The following is a 17,619-nucleotide window of genomic DNA, read 5'->3' on the forward strand; positions in this document are numbered from 1 at the left end:
ACATTTAACCTATTTAAACAACTGAAGAAGCAATTTTGCCATAGGTTTTCCAAAAACAACTTCAGCTCCACCAGAAAAGTCAGAGGGGGAGCTGTTTTTTTGGAAACCGCAACTTATCAAACGCGCCCTTAATTTGATAGTTAATTACTAAATTCTTAGACATACTCAAATGGAACAGCCCGAGATTCAAAGCCCAAGCCACCTCAGAAACCTATACGAGCTCCTTGTTTCCATTGGATACGGATCACTCATCTACTTTTCTTTAGCTTTAAGCACTTTGTCTAGAAGCGAGAACCTGCTGAAGTTCCAAGCCCAACCACAGCAAAACACGCAGAGTACACGTAGCCCCCGTCCATTGTTTCTGTCGGTCCGGCGGTGCAGGGCTGAGCTTGAGCAGGTCGCAAGTCTGTCAACAAGTGTAACCGAATCCAAAGGACGTGCCCACGTCACGCCGCTGCAGCTCGACCCTCGCTGCGCTGTTCTCCAGGCCCAGTAAAATAATCCTATCCAAATCCCGCTTCGGCCCACGCGGCACGCCACCGCCTGCCGGGGCACCGCAGCGCGCCACACGTCCTCCGCTCCCGCGCCGGGCTGCGTCGTCTTAACTTCGCCGCTCTCGTCGAGCGTCGACGCTCGCTCGCCACCGCTCCCAGTATCCAGCCAAAGCCAAACTCACGCGCGCCACTGCACGACGCAGGAAAAGTATCGCCGCGCGCTCTTCCCGGCCGCCTCGCTCGCACACCAGAGGCCATGTCAGGCGGCGTCGGCCCGACGGCGGGGGGCGGCATCACGCTGCCGTCCATGGGCGCGCCCCCGCCGCCGCTGCACCCGACGCCCACCTCCCCGACGGCGCGGCCGCACCACCACTACTACCTCTTCTCCATCAAGCAGCTCAACACGCTGGGCGCGGCCGCCGTGCTCGCCTTCTCCACCACGGTCCCGCTCTCGGAGATCGCCTTCGCGGTGCTCCTCCTCCCCTACCTCCTCGTCCTCGCCTGGGTCGCCTTCCCGCAGCGCCCCGGCAAGCCCAACCCGGCCGCGCCCGTCTTCCCGGGCCTCGGCGGGCGGCTCCGCCTCGCCGTGCACACCGCGGTGGGGTTCATCGTCGGCGCCGCGCTCCCGGCGCTCTACATCCTGGACGGGCTCCGGGCCGGGGACACGGCCGGCGTCGCCGCCGCGGCCCCGCACGCGTTCCTCCTCTCCGCGCAGGTCTTCACCGAGGGCATCGCTGCGGCGTGGCCGGGCACGTTCTCGCTCCCCGTCAGGGCCGCGGTGCCCGTGATGTACAGCGCGCGCAGGATGTTCGCGGCGTCCGAGTGGCTGCGGGAGGAGATGCAGGAGCGCGACGAGCTCGGGCGTGGCCCGCCCGTGGCGCCGCGGCGGGTGGCGGCCGGCAGGGCGATCGCGGCCGCCAACCTGGCGTTCTGGGGGTTCAACCTGTTCGCCTTCCTGCTGCCGTTCTACCTGCCCAAGGCGCTCCGGAGGTACTACCTCGGCACCGACCATGAGGACGATGGTGACCATCGCTCGAGCGCGGCGGAGCAACAGCAGAAGCAGCTGCAGGAGGGTGAAGGGAAGAAGGATTCGTAGATCAGGATTAGCTGGAGATGTGCATGTCACCTCTGTGTGTGTGTGTGTGCCTTCATCATCATCGACGCTAGTTATTTTGTTTCATTCCCCCAAAAAAGGTTCTTTGTTTTCTTTTTTGCTTGATGCTACCAGCAACGCTTGCAGTTGCAGATCATCTTCTACTACTACCAAATATTCGGGAAGCGATTCATCGATAGAGGGCCTGTACCAATTTATACGCACGATGAATTGTAACTTTATTATTAGGATTCGTGGAAATTTGTCCAAAAAGGAGCACGGGTTATGGGCTTGTCGCAGGGTTCTGACTTCTGAATGGTGGCAATCACAAACAATGCATTCGTTCATGTGGCGCTCTCTCTCTCTCTCTCTCTCTCTCTCTCTGTGTGTGTGTGTGTGTGTGTGTGTGTGTGTCTAAATTCTAATAAAAATTGCGCTGCTGACCAAAATAATCGCCCTTGCTGAGTGCTGACCTGCTCATCTGGTTCTGTCGCTTGCTGCATTGTTTATGATGCGCTTACATTACATAGGCGTTTAGTAGCCGCTAGTCCCGTAATACAGTGCCGTCCGAATCTGCTGCCTGATGTGGTGGTTCTACCGCAAAGGGCCCTCGGGCTTCTCCGGCGCCTCCACGGCCGAGGAGGTCACCGCCGGCGTCGACGGCCGAGGCCTGGTCGCCGTCGTCACCGGTACGTACCTCCGTTCTGCTTCAGTTAATCTTAAGCTGTTCCATTCGGCTAGCTTCCCCGTCACCTCCGACCTCAACCTCTGTCGCCGGATCCGTCTGACCAAAACTCCGGAGTCGAGGTGCTGCCTTCAAAGCGCGGAGCATAGGCCTCCTTGGATGCCGGCAGTCAGAACGGCGACCCCTCGGACTGGTTGGCCGTTCGCATCGGAGGGAACTCATGAGCTGAGCTGATTTTGAGCCCATTGTTCGGCGCAGGTGCGTCCAGCGGCATCGGGCTGGAGACGGCGCGCGTCCTAGCGATGCGCGGCGTGCACGTCGTCATGGCCGTGCGCAACGTCTCCGCCGGCGTCGCCGCCAAGGAGGCCATCGCAGCGAAGATCCCCGGCGCGAGGATGGACGTGCTGGAGCTGGACCTCAGCTCCATAGCGTCAGTGAGGAGATTCGCCTCCGAGTTCGAGTCTCTGAACCTGACCCTCAACATTCTCATGTACGAACGAACAATTCCTCCTACTTCATACTATCTGAGATCACAAAGAAGTTGAACTAAAGCCTGCCTGAAGTTTCGCCATTGCTTTGGATCTGTTTGGTTGACTTGATGTGCATTTCGGCAGCAACAACGCTGGAGTGATGACAAGGCACTGCAAGCTTTCCTGCGACGGCCTGGAATTGCATTTCGCCACTAATCACATTGGTGTGTCTTCTATAGCACTACATCCCCAATTGCGTGAATTGTTCGAATGCTTATCTTGTTTAACTGCAAAAGAGTGTGGCTTGGATATCTGAATGTTCATGTATGTCTGTTTAGGCTTGTTCTTATGAGTTATGATCATACTGATTCTGAGAATGCAGCAGCGTCTGACTTGGATGGCAGGCCATTTTCTTCTAACAAACCTCTTACTGGAGAACATGAAGAGTAGCTGCAGGGACAGTGGTGTTGAGGGGAGGATCGTCAATCTGACATCTTCGGGCCATTTCATGACCTATCCTGAAGGGATATGTTTCAATAAAATTCATGATCCTTCAGGGTAATCCATGCTGAGGTCAATCAGAATTCTCTTGGAAAATTGGGCATGTTACTGCCTGTAGAAATTATTCCAACAAGTTTGTTCTATCTTAACCTTGCGCAGTTTGAACGACTTTATTGCTTACGGTCAATCAAAGCTTGCCAACATTCTTCATTCTAACAAACTGTCCCGAATCCTAAAGGTATTAGCTTTTTGTCACTGAATAGAAGGTCACTGTATGCGAATTTATGAACTTTCCAGTAACTGAAGAAGTTGTATATTCTTCATGACCAGGAGGAAGGAGTGAATATTTCTGCTAATGCAGTTCATCCTGGTGTCATCAGGACGAACCTTTTTAGGAACAGGACTATTGTCTCTGGTATTTTCTCAAATCTTACATTCAAATTTATATGTTATTTTAAAAGGTAAGGGCTCATATGTCAAATAGTTTCTGGCTTCTCCCTTGAAAAGCATTTACATGGAGCTCTATTTTTATTAGCATTTATAACCGATCCCTCTACTCTTGCAGTTCTCTTGAACACCATTGGAAGAATCATCTCTAGAAGTGTAGAACAGGTATACTTTCACCTCTTGTTAAACATTTACACGGAGTTTACATTCACCTCTCGTTGGTGGAACATGCATTGATCCTAACCAACTTCGTTTTAATTTGTTAAAGGGTGCCGCAACGACATGCTATGTGGCAATGCATACTCAAGTCAAGGGCATAAGTGGGAAATACTTTGCCAACTGCAATATAGGCAGCCCAAGCTCGCAGGCTTCAGATGCTGAGTTGGCCAAGAAGTTATGGCAATTCAGCTTGCAGACAGTGTCTTGATCAAGTGCTTGTCTGAACTATAATAGTGATGCACAAATTGTTGTACTTAATGTTAGCATAGCTCTTCCGGATGTATGTTTCCAGTGTATGTACTGCTATCAATTAAATTTTCTCAATCTTGATTCAAAATTTGAAATTTAAACACCATACTATCATACACTTATTGCATTTTTATTTGAAATTTAGACACCAGTACTTATTACATTTCTTTTACATATGTCTCAAGCCATTTTGAAGGTATGAAATCTATAGTTATTGTTGTTGGTACAATCATGGATTTTTCTGAAAAGTTAGCATTTTGCTATGTTCATGTACAATCACACAACGATAAATAGAATAGGTAGTTTTTTTTAGATCATTAGGTAATAGTAATTGGAATAACATCGAGTGAGATGATGAGCACAAGAAAAGACATTTCTCCTTCTACGTCCCGAAGGGTTTATCTAGAATTTCTTATGTTTTTCAGGCTTGCATTGCACGATTGTTTCGGTGGATAGGACTAAACTTTTTATTTTTATTTATTTCATGCATGCACGTTATTCTATTGACCACTTTAATGTTTTTAGTCCTTGGTTGTTATTTAATTTTTTCCTTCTACTATATCTTTTATGGTGTACTTTCATTTTTTAAGATTAAGGTCTTTTGCAACGCTTTTTAATAATTACTCACATTTTTATTTTTAATATAATCTATCGTTGGTATAACATAATTATATAGTTCACATACCATTCATTTATTATTCCATGCATATCATTGATTGTTCTTGCACTAAAAATTTATTATTCGCATAAGATGATTTAATTATTCTTCCAAGATTTGAAATTAGTCCTATTATATAGTTTAATTGTTCTTCTTACTTGATTTCAATCTCTACTATTTACACATTTTGCATTGTTCATGTGGTTATTTTTTTTAACTTGATTGTTCACATGATTAAGTGTTCCATGTATGTTATGCTTTGTTCCAATAGAACAATTTAATTGTTCCTATTATATATTTTATTAATTGTTCTTCGTATATAATTTGATTTCTATCATTTAATGCATTTTTTTGAAATGTTCATGTGGTATTAGTTTTTGCTTGATTGTTCACGTACCATTGCTTAAGCGGTGCATGGTATATTATGCATTGTTTCAATGATACTAATTTATTATTCCAATAAAAAATAGTTGTTCTTCTATAATTTTTTAAATATTCCTATTATGTATTCTGATTCTTCTTGTTGCATAATTTCAATTTGTACTATTTACAAGTATCAAATCTCTATCATATTAGTTTTCCCATGTGGTATAATTTCAATTAAGTTAAATAATAATTGTCACAATAGCGTTTATCAAAATGGAAGGCCTGATTGAATATGCATGAGCCAGCCTTCTAATTATAGGGCCATAAGGTGTCACAAAATTTGTGTCCAGTTAGGCTGTCTTGCTCGGCAAGGTGCTTGTGGCCAATATTTACATTATTTTTTATAAAAAAAGAAAAAACATTTAGATTACTCCCCTAATGTATGGCTAAAGTCTGGATAACCTTCTAAATACTTGTTGGTTCAATTTACCCTAAACTATATCATTTGGCCAAAGCGGACATCATAACTTATTTTTTAAAAAAGTATTTCAAGAATTTCATCATTATTTGGATGGGGTATGATGTTTAAAAATAAATTAACCCTTACAATCCAAAATTATAAGAAAATAGTGATGAAAAATTTATAATATATTTTTTACATACTTTTTGATGCCCACTACAACCCTACAAAATCCTAAATTAAGATTTCACTTGTATGTGGAGAAATAAAAAAGATAAATTATAATAGAAGGTAAATCGAACCAAATGATATTGTTAGGACTAAATTGAACCAAAAAATAGTCAAAAGGTTCTTCGAATTTTGGTCATACTTGAGAGGAGTAATTTGAATTTTTTAAGAATATGGATAATGTTGAATACCTGTCCGTCATGGGTGGATCTATAGGGGGGCTAGGGGGCTCCAACACCCCTACCGGCCTAATGCCCATGTGTCGGTACATACGGATAGGGGTACCTCCTGCTAGGGTGTCCAGACCCTCGGATTCCCATAATCCATACTCCCCCTCGCCTCTGGGCCACGTGGCATACGGCCTCCGGGCCTGACAACTGGGGCCGTGGCCTCCGGACCCTCCCCCGAGCACCATGAGGCCCGGGGCCTCTGCACACCCAGGTGAGGGGGAGAGCTCACGGGTAGCCCCTGCGGACCCGGCCTCCCCTGGGAGGTCCGGGACCGCCACGTGTGATGGCCGGACCATCACAGGCCAGCCCGCTCCAACCGGTCATGGCAGCCCCGGGCCCCCCTTTCCCTGGGAAGGGGTCCGGGGTCCGGCGCTGCCACGGGTTCCCCAGCGGGAGGAGCGGGGCTGGCCCCGCCGTGTACCTGCGGCCTGAGGACCCTTACGGGTCGCCTCTCCACCTACCAGCATTTAATGCAGTAGCTGCGTCGGGCGCGCCAAAGTCAAAAGGTGCGGCCTGGCACTGACACACGGGGCAGGTAAGCTGACACCGCGGTAAGCCCGCCCGTTCTGAAGGCGGCGCGTCGTATCACCGTGCACAGTACGCGGACTGTGTGCAGTCCCGTCACGGCGCTGCGCGCGTGATGATGGCCTGTAATAGGCGAGCCAAGGCGTGCGCTGTAACAGTGCGCGCACCACAGGACAGCCCCGTCTCGCCCTCTGACCGAAGGTCCCATCCCAACAGTCACAGCACGGCTTCACTGTTGGGTAACGCTGACGCCGGACACTGTACAAGACAAGGCTGTACACGGCCGTATCCTGGCTGTAGATACGCACATCAACTTCTCGATTGATAGGACTACGGAGAGGAGCTGGAGTTGAAGATCTCTATGACTCTCGTAGAACAGGCTCCTGTAAGCCGGACCCACATGTCGGGGACCCGCTCAGTGTAAGCACTACCCTTGGACTATAAAAGGGAGAGTGCACTCGTTAGAACATAAGGAACATCCAAGGTCAAGAACAGATACACAAGCTCTTGACCAGCGGCTCTCACAGTCAATACAGCACAAAAGTGGACGTAGGGTATTACGCTCCGGCGGCCCGAACCACTCTAAATCCTCGTGTCCTTCCTGCGTTCATCGGTCCACCAATCGAGCGCTCCTAAGTCCCCTCCAAACCCATCCTTAACTAGGATTAGGCGGGTGCTTTCCGCCACCCGGCTGGAGAATTCCTCCGACATTTGGCGCGCCAGACGCAGCTACTGCATTAAATGCTGGTAGGTGGAGAGGCGACCCGTAAGGGTCCTCAGGCCGCAGGTACACGGCGGGGCCAGCCCCGCTCCTCCCGCTGGGGAACCCGTGGCAGCGCCGGACCCCGGACCCCTTCCGAGGTCCCGTGGCCCCCTGGGAGGTAGTCGCGATAGGTCGGGACTAGCTGCCATAGAGCCGAGGTCCTGCACATGACTTAGGATCGACACTTAGTAGACGTCCCCACGGGTTCTCAGCCTGGCCAGCAAAGGCCGCCTAAGTTGCGTAGCAAGCCTGAGCACTAGGACCTATATTCGAGGATTGAAGGGGGTCCCGGTCCCTTGGTACATGGTTCGAGGTACGACGGCGCTCACCCTAGGAGGGCAGGGCGTGTAGGCTTAGGGTACGGGACCAGGCTAAGCGGCTACACAACCCTGGACCCCAGCAAAGGGCGAGCGCATCTCCCTGAAGCCAGTTCACAGGGGTCCGGTTCCTTTTCTCCTATGAAACAGAGGTCCGATGCAGAGACGTTGCGTATCAACTTAGAGGAGGCTTTAGGCGCGGCACAGACGTGAAGAACACGCGAGGGGTTAGCGTAATAAGAAGCCAAAAAATACAGGGTTACGTAGACTACAAGGACGCATTTGAGACCAAATTTTTCCTTGACGAATTGGTACAGAAGAGTTGTGCGATGTACGTCAGGGGCCGGGTTTATGAGGGCGGACCTCTACCGTGGTTCCTTCGATCTCCTCCTTCTTCCTCCTGCTCCTGGAGGAGTTCGGCCTCCAACTTCATCATCTCACCCCCCACTCCGTCCTCCTCGCGGCGGTCTTCGCCCACTTCATGGAGATGTTCGTGGGGGTGCGCCCCTGCACCACTCTCTTCAAGCATTTCTATTCCCTAGTCGGGACCGGGAAGAAGCGTGGCGAGATCGGCGCTTACTACTTCCAGCTCCGGCACGGGATGGCGGGCTCCTACATCGCCGCCTTCTCCAGCTCCAAGTGGGAGGATTGGCGTGAAGGCTGGGTCATCGTGGCTGACGAGCCTCACGACCGCCTGGAGCTGCCAACGGAGGGCCCCCAGAGCGACCGGAGCACCTGGAAGGCCAGGCCGACAATACCAGCGGAACTCGACCCGGTACTGTACCGGATCAAGAAGCTGGCGAGGAGCGGCCTGACTTCCATGATGGTGCTGGGCGACTTCCTGAAGCGGCGAATCGCCCCCCTGCAGCAGCGGTCCCGTATGGCCTACGTGTACACGGGGCTAAACGACTGCTGCAGGATCGCGCGCGGGCCCGGCGGCGACTTCACCAGGGTGGAGCTGGAGGCGGCGATCCGGGCGATGACCGGCGAGGCATTCACTCCAGAGTCCCTGGTCCTCCCGAGCGTTCGCCGGCGCGGTCCACCCCAGAAGGCGCCGCACCGCGTCCAGCTGATCCTGGGTCTGGAAGCGGCGTGGAAAAGGAAGTGAAGCCATGGAGATTACTGGGGGAGGATTGCGAATGGAAAGGGGGCTGAGCGCAAGGAAGCCGATCGCGAGAAGGGATGCGGAGACGAAGGGGCGCTACGGCGTCTGTTGTTGGCAAGAGCGAAAAGGTAGCCGTTCCCTTCGGTGCTTACCTTTTATGCAAAAGGCTGCTCCCCCCTTAGCGTCCCGCGGCGACCGAGGAGAAGTCGAATGGTCGCCAGCGCCGCCTTCCCCTTCCCTCACACTCTATGACCAGTGGGCTCGGGCCCACCAGTCATTGGCGTGGGGCTGGAGGATCGCGGGAAGGGCAGAATCCGAACCGCCCGAGCCGCGCGGCGGGCTCGAACAAGACAAGAATCTGAACCGTCTGACGCGCACGGTGCGCGCGGAGGACGGGCCCTACGGGAATCCCGCTATGGGCAAAAGGACATCCATGCCCTCACCTGGCGGGAACGAGCTGTCCACCCGGCGCGATGCTGGGATTTGGCCCCACCTGCGGGTTCATTCCTCTCCCGAGGTGGGCCCGGGGGCCTCTGTCGGTACATACGGATAGGGGTACCTCCTGCTAGGGTGTCCAGACCCTCGGATTCCCATAATCCATACTCCCCCTCGCCTCTGGGCCACGTGGCATACGGCCTCCGGGCCTGACAACTGGGGCCGTGGCCTCCGGACCCTCCCCCGAGCACCATGAGGCCCGGGGCCTCTGCACACCCAGGTGAGGGGGAGAGCTCACGGGTAGCCCCTGCGGACCCGGCCTCCCGTGGGAGGTCCGGGACCGCCACGTGTGATGGCCGGACCATCACAGGCCAGCCCGCTCCAACCGGTCACGGCAGCCCCGGGCCCCCCCTTTCCCTGGGAAGGGGTCCGGGGTCCGGCGCTGCCACGGGTTCCCCAGCGGGAGGAGCGGGGCTGGCCCCGCCGTGTACCTGCGGCCTGAGGACCCTTACGGGTCGCCTCTCCACCTACCAGCATTTAATGCAGTAGCTGCGTCGGGCGCGCCAAAGTCAAAAGGTGCGGCCTGGCACTGACACACGGGGCAGGTAAGCTGACACCGCGGTAAGCCCGCCCGTTCTGAAGGCGGCGCGTCGTATCACCGTGCACAGTACGCGGACTGTGTGCAGTCCCGTCACGGCGCTGCGCGCGTGATGATGGCCTGTAATAGGCGAGCCAAGGCGTGCGCTGTAACAGTGCGCGCACCACAGGACAGCCCCGTCTCGCCCTCTGACCGAAGGTCCCATCCCAACAGTCACAGCACGGCTTCACTGTTGGGTAACGCTGACGCCGGACACTGTACAAGACAAGGCTGTACACGGCCGTATCCTGGCTGTAGATACGCACATCAACTTCTCGATTGAGAGGACTACGGAGAGGAGCTGGAGTTGAAGATCTCTATGACTCTCGTAGAACAGGCTCCTGTAAGCCGGACCCACATGTCGGGGACCCGCTCAGTGTAAGCACTACCCTTGGACTATAAAAGGGAGAGTGCACTCGTTAGAACATAAGGAACATCCAAGGTCAAGAACAGATACACAAGCTCTTAACCAGCGGCTCTCACAGTCAATACAGCACAAAAGTGGACGTAGGGTATTACGCTCCGGCGGCCCGAACCACTCTAAATCCTCGTGTCCTTCCTGCGTTCATCGGTCCACCAATCGAGCGCTCCTAAGTCCCCTCCAAACCCATCCTTAACTAGGATTAGGCGGGTACTTTCCGCCACCCGGCTGGAGAATTCCTCCGACACCATGGATTCCCCTCTAAACCCCCCAGCAAATTTTTGACATGAATTAGGGAGAGGAAGAAGAAAAGAGAGGAGGAAGAAGAAAAAGAGGGAGGATGAAATGGACAACCCCCTAATTTTCTAGGCTGCGTCCGCCACTGCTGCTGTCCGTATCCATATTTATGTCAAATACGAATTCATATATAAGAAATTTTGAAAAAGGAATTCAGATACATTCATTTTAGTATCCACTTTAGAAACATATGCTGATACAATATCCATATTGATGCATTTTGCAACCGATTGTAGAACGGGAAATAGTGAGGCCATTCCCATCCCTGATCTGTAGTTATTAGTAATAGCGGTTGGAGTTATTACAAAAGCCCGTCACAAACATTGACCTAGCAGTATAGGACTACGACAGGGTTATGACAGGGCTCTGAATGGAGAATGGTGGCAATCAATCAACATAGCGATGCACCAATCCTGAACTGTGAAGGGCAAACGCACACGCATCTCACATGTCATCGCCCGCCAAAAAATGCATCTCAAGTTGCCCTTAGAAATACTAATAGTAATTGCGCCTGCTGACCAAATAATTGCACCTGCTGACCTGCTCATCTGGTTCTATCTCTTTCTCCAATTGTTATGGGTAGTGTTTAAATATTGGCATTCAGTAGCTACTAGTCGTCTAGTCCCATAGTACATTAATACAGTGTCGTCCGAATCTGCTGCTTGATGTGGTGGTTCTACCGCAAGGGTCCCTCGGGCTTCTCCGGCACCTCCACGGCCGAGGAGGTCACCGCCGGCGTCGACGGCCGGAGCCTGGTCGCCGTCATCACAGGTGCATATACTTACCTCCCAGGGCCTGCTCCTGTACATGCTCGCCGTCATTCCATTCTATCCCATGGCGTTCGGAGTTTGCAATGACAATCACCTCTGGCCTGGCCGGAGTTGGAACGACAGCCAACCCGGGCTGGCCGGAGGAATTCAGGATTCCGAGTCAGGGGCGACCCAGGGTCCGGCGACCCTGGGCACCCGCTCAGGCTCGAGCGCAACGATAGCAGAACATGGCTGTTTAAATCTGCTGCCCCTTGTTTCTATGGACACAAAAAGAGAGAGAGAGAGAGCTGTCTTGGTTTTGCCCAAGCTCCAATATATCCTTGGGTCCACCACTATTCCGAGTCTCTCTTACCAACTTGAGCTTGTCAAAAGGCTCCTGAGATTGCCATTTATAGTCTATTTTACACCCTCGAACTATTATAAAAATCCAACTTTCAACTACCAATTACGAAAACAGATGACGAGGATCGTCCAATTATCGAAACCGGAAAAGCTTGGTCCTTTGGGTAGTTTCAAAAGTGGTTTGTATTTTTTAAAAATAGATTAAAAAATCAAAACTAATTCATTTTAAATTAGAAAAATATGAAACTAGTACCAATTTTTTTCTAAAAATATAATCTATCTGTTGTTGGTCTATTCAAAATCTTATTTATTTAAAAATAATAGGCATAGCTACAAGCAAAAAAAATTAGAAACATAAAAAAAAATTGGATTCGAATAACTGACAAGTACAATGCCAATAGATAGATTATATTTTTAAATAATATTGGCATATGTTTCATATTTTGTATTAAAATAATTACTTATGGATTTTTTTAGTTTAAACTTGAATATTTTTAAATTTCACAAAATAAAAAACCACCTTTAAAACCACACAAAGGGGCGAATTTGTCCAGTGTTGGCAATTGGATGGTCTTCATTATCCAATTTTATAGTTAAAAGTTAAAAGTCGAACTTTTGTAATAATTTAAGGGTGTAAATTAAATTGAATTTTCCCCTTACGGCAAAGCAATGACTTGTGCTGAGCACTTGAGCTGAGCCTTCTGCCTGAGCAGGTGCGTCGAGTGGAATCGGGCTAGAGACGGCGCGCGTCCTGACGCTGCGTGGTGTGCACGTCGTCATGCCCGTCCGCAACGTCGCTGCCGGGCTCGCAGTCAAGGAGTCCATCGTGGCCAACATCCCCGGCGCAAGAATTGACGTGCTGGAGCTGGACCTCAGCTCCATGGCATCGGTAAGGAGATTCGCCTCCGAGTTCGAGTCTCTGAACCTGCCCCTGAACATTCTCATGTAAGAACGAGCAAATCCTTCTACTTCATGTTAGTACTTTACCAGATACCGCAAAACTGTCAAAAGACAGCCTGAAATTTTGGTGTCCTGACTGTTCTTTTCGGCAGCAACAACGCTGGAGTGCTGACAAGGAACTGCTCGTGTTCCTGCGACGGCCTGGAACTGCATTTCGCAACAAATCACATTGGTGTGTCCTCTGCGCAAATTATCCAAACCAAATTCTTTCTGCAGCATCTCTTGTTAGTTGTTTACCTGCCTGTAGAAGGTGTCCCTTGCTGACTGTTCATATTTATACTTGCTCCTTTGAATTATGATCTCTCTCTCTCTCTATATATATAGTTTGTAACACATCATAGCCCTAGTGCTCTCTTTATGATCCAACTTGGTTCTTATATTTTTAGCTCAAAATTATATAAGATTAGAACCCAACTCTTTTTAAGCCTGGCTCTTAGATTATTTAGACTAAAATTTAAAATTTAAGACTCTTTGCCGCCCCTGAGAATGATTCCTGACACTGTTGTAGCGTTTGGCTTGAATGCAGGTCACTTTCTTCTAACGAACCTCCTACTGGAGAACATGAAGAGCACATGTAGGGACAGCGGCACCGAGGGACGGATTGTTAATGTGACGTCAGCAGGGCATGCCATGACTTATCCTGAAGGCATATGCTTCGACAAAATTCGTGATCCTTCCGGGTAATCCAGTCGACATCGATGTGAATTCTCTCCCCAAATTGGGAATGTTGCTGCATAAGTAACACCAACTAACAGGTCTGTTATCTGTTTTGACCCAGTTTGAATGACTTTATTGCTTACGGCCAATCCAAGCTTGCCAATATTCTTCACTCCAATGAATTGTCACGAATTTTCAAGGTACCTCAGCTCTTTGACACTGAATAGAAGTTATTACATGGATGCATGAGCTGGCTAATAACATAAGGAGTTGTCTCCATGGAACAGGAGGAAGGAGTGAATATTTCAGCCAATGCCGTTCATCCTGGTGTCATCGCGACTAACCTTTTTAGGGGCAGGACTATTGTCGCTGGTAGTTTTCTCAATCCTAACGGTCGATGTTATTGTTTGAAAACTGCAAAGGGCTTCCAATACATTCAAATAATATCTCAGATAGTTTCTGGCTTGTAGCATGGAGCTCCGGTTGTAACGATGTTTAATTTGTGACTGTTCCCAATATTCTTACAGCGTTTTTGAACTCCATTGGAAGAATCATGTGTAGAAGTGTTGAACAGGTAGGCCTTCACCTCTTATATATTTTACTGCCGCCCTTGTTGCCCAAACATGGATTAACCCTAACTAACTCATTATTTATCTTTGGTAAAGGGTGCCGCAACGACATGCTATGTGGCGATGCATCCTCAAGTGAAGGGGATAAGTGGAAAATACTTCGCCGATTGTAACATATCCAGCCCGAGCGTGCAAGCTTCAGATGCTGAGTTGGCCAAGAAGCTATGGCAGTTCAGCTTGCAGACAGTGTCTGCTTGATCAAGCTAAGTGCTTGCCTGAACGAGTGAGGCACATATTGTTGTACTTAATGCTTACATATATAGCTCTTCATGATGTTTGTTATCGGTGTATTTACTGCTATGAATCAAAATGTCTAAATTTTGATTCAAAATAATTTGAAATGCAAACCACCATACTATCTTATAATTCAGGACATTTGAAGGACTGGAATGAACAGTTATTGTGGCTAAACATCATGCCTTTTTGTGAAAAATTATCATTTTCCTATGTTCATACAGAATAACACAACGGCAACATAATAGTGTAATAGGTAATGACATCCAGTTAGACGATGAACACAAGACAATTAAAGAAATTTGCCATTTTAAGTCCTATAGAGGTTTTGTCTGTAATTTCATACCCCCCCCCCCCCTCTTTCAGGCTTGTACTGCACTATTCTCTTCTTCGCTCTCTCTTCATGTTAGCAAAAATCTTACGTGGCATTGCATAAGATGATCTATGAGACCACCTATAAAAATGCTGATGTGTAGTAATATATTATATATCTACCTTATTAAGTACTTAGAAGGACATGAGAAACGAGTGGAATGCTAGCTGGTTAGAAAGGAACAGCTGGACAGACCAGCGATCTCCCTTTTATGCAAGTGGCCTTCAGGAGCTGGAGCTGTTACAACGTTCCGTTCGTGTGACCGTGATTTTGAGTATGCATCAATACCAAACGTCCACACATATGCAAATTCTTTAGCATCTTTTAAGATTAAGACGATGGTGTAATCTCCCCTTTACCACGTTGGTGTAAACTCCACTAAGCACTAATGCCAATAAAACTTCGATAGAAACCACACGTACTTTTTTTTAAAAAAAATCTCCTTAGCCAGAAGAAAAGAGCAAAGACCATGAACACAGATGCCAACTTTAATTTAAGACTAGGACCTTAAGTGAACATGATCTGTTCCATAGGATCGTTCAATGTAAGGAGGCCAGCGTGATAGTCCGGTCTTTGCACTACGAGCTCTTTATTCAGTTTTGGATAATCAAAGGGTTTGATACTTGTAAAATATATACTCCCTCCGTCCTAAATTATAATTTATTTTAGCTTTTTAGATACATAATTTTTGCTATGTATCTATACATTGTGTACTAGATGCATAGAAAAATACATGTATCTAGAAAAGTCAAAACAATTGTAATTAGGATGGAGGTAGTATATACAAAAGGGTTGGCTGTTGAGATCTTATACCGTCCGGAACCATCCTCCGTGCCCATGCGGAAATACTAGTTTTTCATTCTTAGCTCTCGAATTACCATGTTGCATATGCTCATATGGTAAAAAGGTTGTTCTTGAGAGGGCAAAAAGCTACTCTCCCTCTAACCCAGAGTCTTAGTTTAGGCTTTCTCCGATAGATTAAAGGGAGCAATTAAATGTATAAATTGTCATCCCTTCATTTTTTTTAGGAACAGGCAAAACACCCTGCCCCATCTTCAATTAAGACGAATTAAAACAGTTTACAGTATTTTAGTTCAGTACAGGGACTGGCTCAACAGCCAAACGACACCTACAGCGTCAAAGACACAGCTAACAGCCTCCTAAGGAACTGAAACTGAGAAAAACGAAACAGAAAACGACGCGACTAGGCAGAGAAGGTTGTCGACCAAGCTGCTCCCTCCGTCCAGACGCCTTTCTTTAGCTTCTTAGCTAGCAGTCGATTGCTAGCGGAGTCTTGAGGGCCTCCTCCAAGAAGGAATGCCACGCTTCCATGCCTTGCGTCATTTCCTTCCGATACATAGGTTTCCAGTCCACCATGCATAACCAAATCTTCCTTATAACAGTTTTCATATCTTTCCATGCCAGACGGTTAAAAACACAATCATTGCGAGTTAGCCACAAGCCTCATAGTATTCTATTCCAGCAGAGATACTGTTGGTCAGTGAAAAATTTTTATCACACGGCCAATTGCCAGCCATGTCAAGATGATTATCAATCACAATTTTTAAGAAAGTATGGTATATTTTCCACATATATTTTGCCACAATGCAATAAAAAAAGGTGGTGGATAGACTCGTGTTCCAGATAGAACTGACATTCTAGTGGTTTGACAACACCTCTACGACTCAAATTATCTATCGTCATCAGTTTGTTATTAGATAGGAGCTAGAGGAAAACTTGGACTTTAGGAGGGACTTTAAGTTTCCACACAGCCGGGATATAGATAGGAACCACCCCTTTGAAATTTATGACTGCATATAGAGATTGAGTAGAGTACTCACCCTTACTCTCATACTGCCATACTAAGGTATCGCTATCCTCATTGAACCTTACTGAGCTAATGATCTCAGTTAGTTCATTCCACCTTTCCATCATTTCTTCACTAAAAGTCCTCCTAAAAGTGAGCTTTACTTCAACACCATCCCAAACATTAGCCACGGACATACCAGTCTGATCACACAGATGCATAAAAGGTACCACAACTGAGTTGCAAGGGGGGTCGTTCCAAACCAAATATCTTCCCACAGTCTTACTTTTGACCCATCCCCTATTACCCATCTCTAGCCAAATTTCAGGGCTTTGGCTGCCCAGAGAACAAAACAGAGAAGTGGGAATGAGGTAGACAAAAATGTTGACCGCATTTCTTGCATATTTCTAAGTTATAATATTCTTCCACAACTTCCCCTCATCTTTTAGAAACCTTTTCACCCAAGAACCCAGCAACACCATATTGAGATCCCTCATGTCAGGCACACCTAAACGCATGCTTTTTCTGCATGTTCACTAGTTTCCAATTAGCTAAATAAATTTTTCTATGGCCTTCATAGTCATTCCATAAGCAGTTAGCCATATGAGTATTGATCAGGTCCAAAGCCTATTTTGGAAACTTAAAGAATGACATTAAGTAGATAGGCACACTAGCAAGACAAGTCTTAATCAAAACTAACCTACCAGCATAGGACAATAATTTGCCTCTCAAACCAGCTATTCTTTTCAGAATTTTGTCAATCAGAGGTTGCATATCCTCCCTCCTTAGCTTCAGGTGATGTAAAGGGATTCCTAAGTAGTTAATGGGGAAAGCCCCCACAGGGCAATGGAAAGTATCCACAAAGGTTTCTACCTCATGATCCTCTAGGTTTATAGCTACCATTGCACTATTATTACAGTTAATCCTAAATTCCAGACATCAGCTCAAAACAGGAAAGGACCCCTTTTAGATTTTTAGCCTTGTCTAGGTTCTTGTCAAGCAGCAAGATAGTGTCATCTACATATTGCAGACTTATGACACTCTATGAAACAATGTTACACCCTAGGCCCCTAATGAGATTCTGGCTCCCTGCCTTCTGCAACATCCTAGTAAGGACATCTAACACCATGTTAAAAAGGATGGGGAAGAGTGGATCCTCCTGCCTCAGCCCTTTTCCTGTGCAAAAGTGATCACCCTCAGAGTTATACACAGTGACCCCAACAGAGCCATTGTGCACAATTTTCCTA

General features: G+C 48.1%; 3 protein-coding genes across 5 annotated transcripts; all 3 read left to right on the plus strand.

Annotated features, from left to right (window-relative positions):
- The first annotated feature begins 636 nt into the window (after positions 1 to 636).
- On the plus strand, positions 637 to 1,707 carry LOC112875054. Its single transcript, XM_025938739.1, has one exon. The coding sequence runs from the start codon at positions 751 to 753 to the stop codon at positions 1,588 to 1,590; it is 840 nt and encodes a 279-aa protein (XP_025794524.1). The 5' UTR covers positions 637 to 750; the 3' UTR covers positions 1,591 to 1,707.
- Positions 1,708 to 2,113: 406 nt separating this feature from the next.
- On the plus strand, positions 2,114 to 4,272 carry LOC112876125 (short-chain dehydrogenase TIC 32, chloroplastic-like). The gene is made up of 8 exons (XM_025940175.1): positions 2,114 to 2,276; positions 2,531 to 2,762; positions 2,887 to 2,966; positions 3,147 to 3,300; positions 3,403 to 3,481; positions 3,574 to 3,658; positions 3,809 to 3,855; positions 3,959 to 4,272. The coding sequence occupies exons 1-8, from the start codon at positions 2,171 to 2,173 to the stop codon at positions 4,115 to 4,117; spliced, it is 942 nt and encodes a 313-aa protein (XP_025795960.1). The 5' UTR covers positions 2,114 to 2,170; the 3' UTR covers positions 4,118 to 4,272.
- Positions 4,273 to 11,232: 6,960 nt separating this feature from the next.
- On the plus strand, positions 11,233 to 14,391 carry LOC112875760 (short-chain dehydrogenase TIC 32, chloroplastic-like). Of its 3 annotated transcripts, none has more exons than XM_025939728.1 (8): positions 11,233 to 11,371; positions 12,380 to 12,657; positions 12,765 to 12,844; positions 13,199 to 13,352; positions 13,451 to 13,529; positions 13,617 to 13,701; positions 13,857 to 13,903; positions 13,995 to 14,391. In XM_025939728.1, the coding sequence occupies exons 2-8, from the start codon at positions 12,491 to 12,493 to the stop codon at positions 14,154 to 14,156; spliced, it is 774 nt and encodes a 257-aa protein (XP_025795513.1). In that variant the 5' UTR covers positions 11,233 to 11,371; positions 12,380 to 12,490; the 3' UTR covers positions 14,157 to 14,391. The 3 variants fall into 3 exon arrangements, with proteins under 3 accessions (XP_025795513.1, XP_025795512.1, XP_025795514.1); XM_025939727.1 differs by having other exon boundaries at positions 11,235 to 11,371; positions 12,426 to 12,657; XM_025939729.1 differs by lacking the exon at positions 13,617 to 13,701 and having other exon boundaries at positions 11,235 to 11,371; positions 12,426 to 12,657; positions 13,995 to 14,096.
- The last annotated feature ends 3,228 nt before the right edge of the window (positions 14,392 to 17,619 follow it).

The sequence above is a fragment of the Panicum hallii genome, chromosome 9 (assembly GCF_002211085.1).
Source record: "Panicum hallii strain FIL2 chromosome 9, PHallii_v3.1, whole genome shotgun sequence".
Classification (NCBI taxonomy): Eukaryota; Viridiplantae; Streptophyta; class Magnoliopsida; order Poales; family Poaceae; genus Panicum; species Panicum hallii.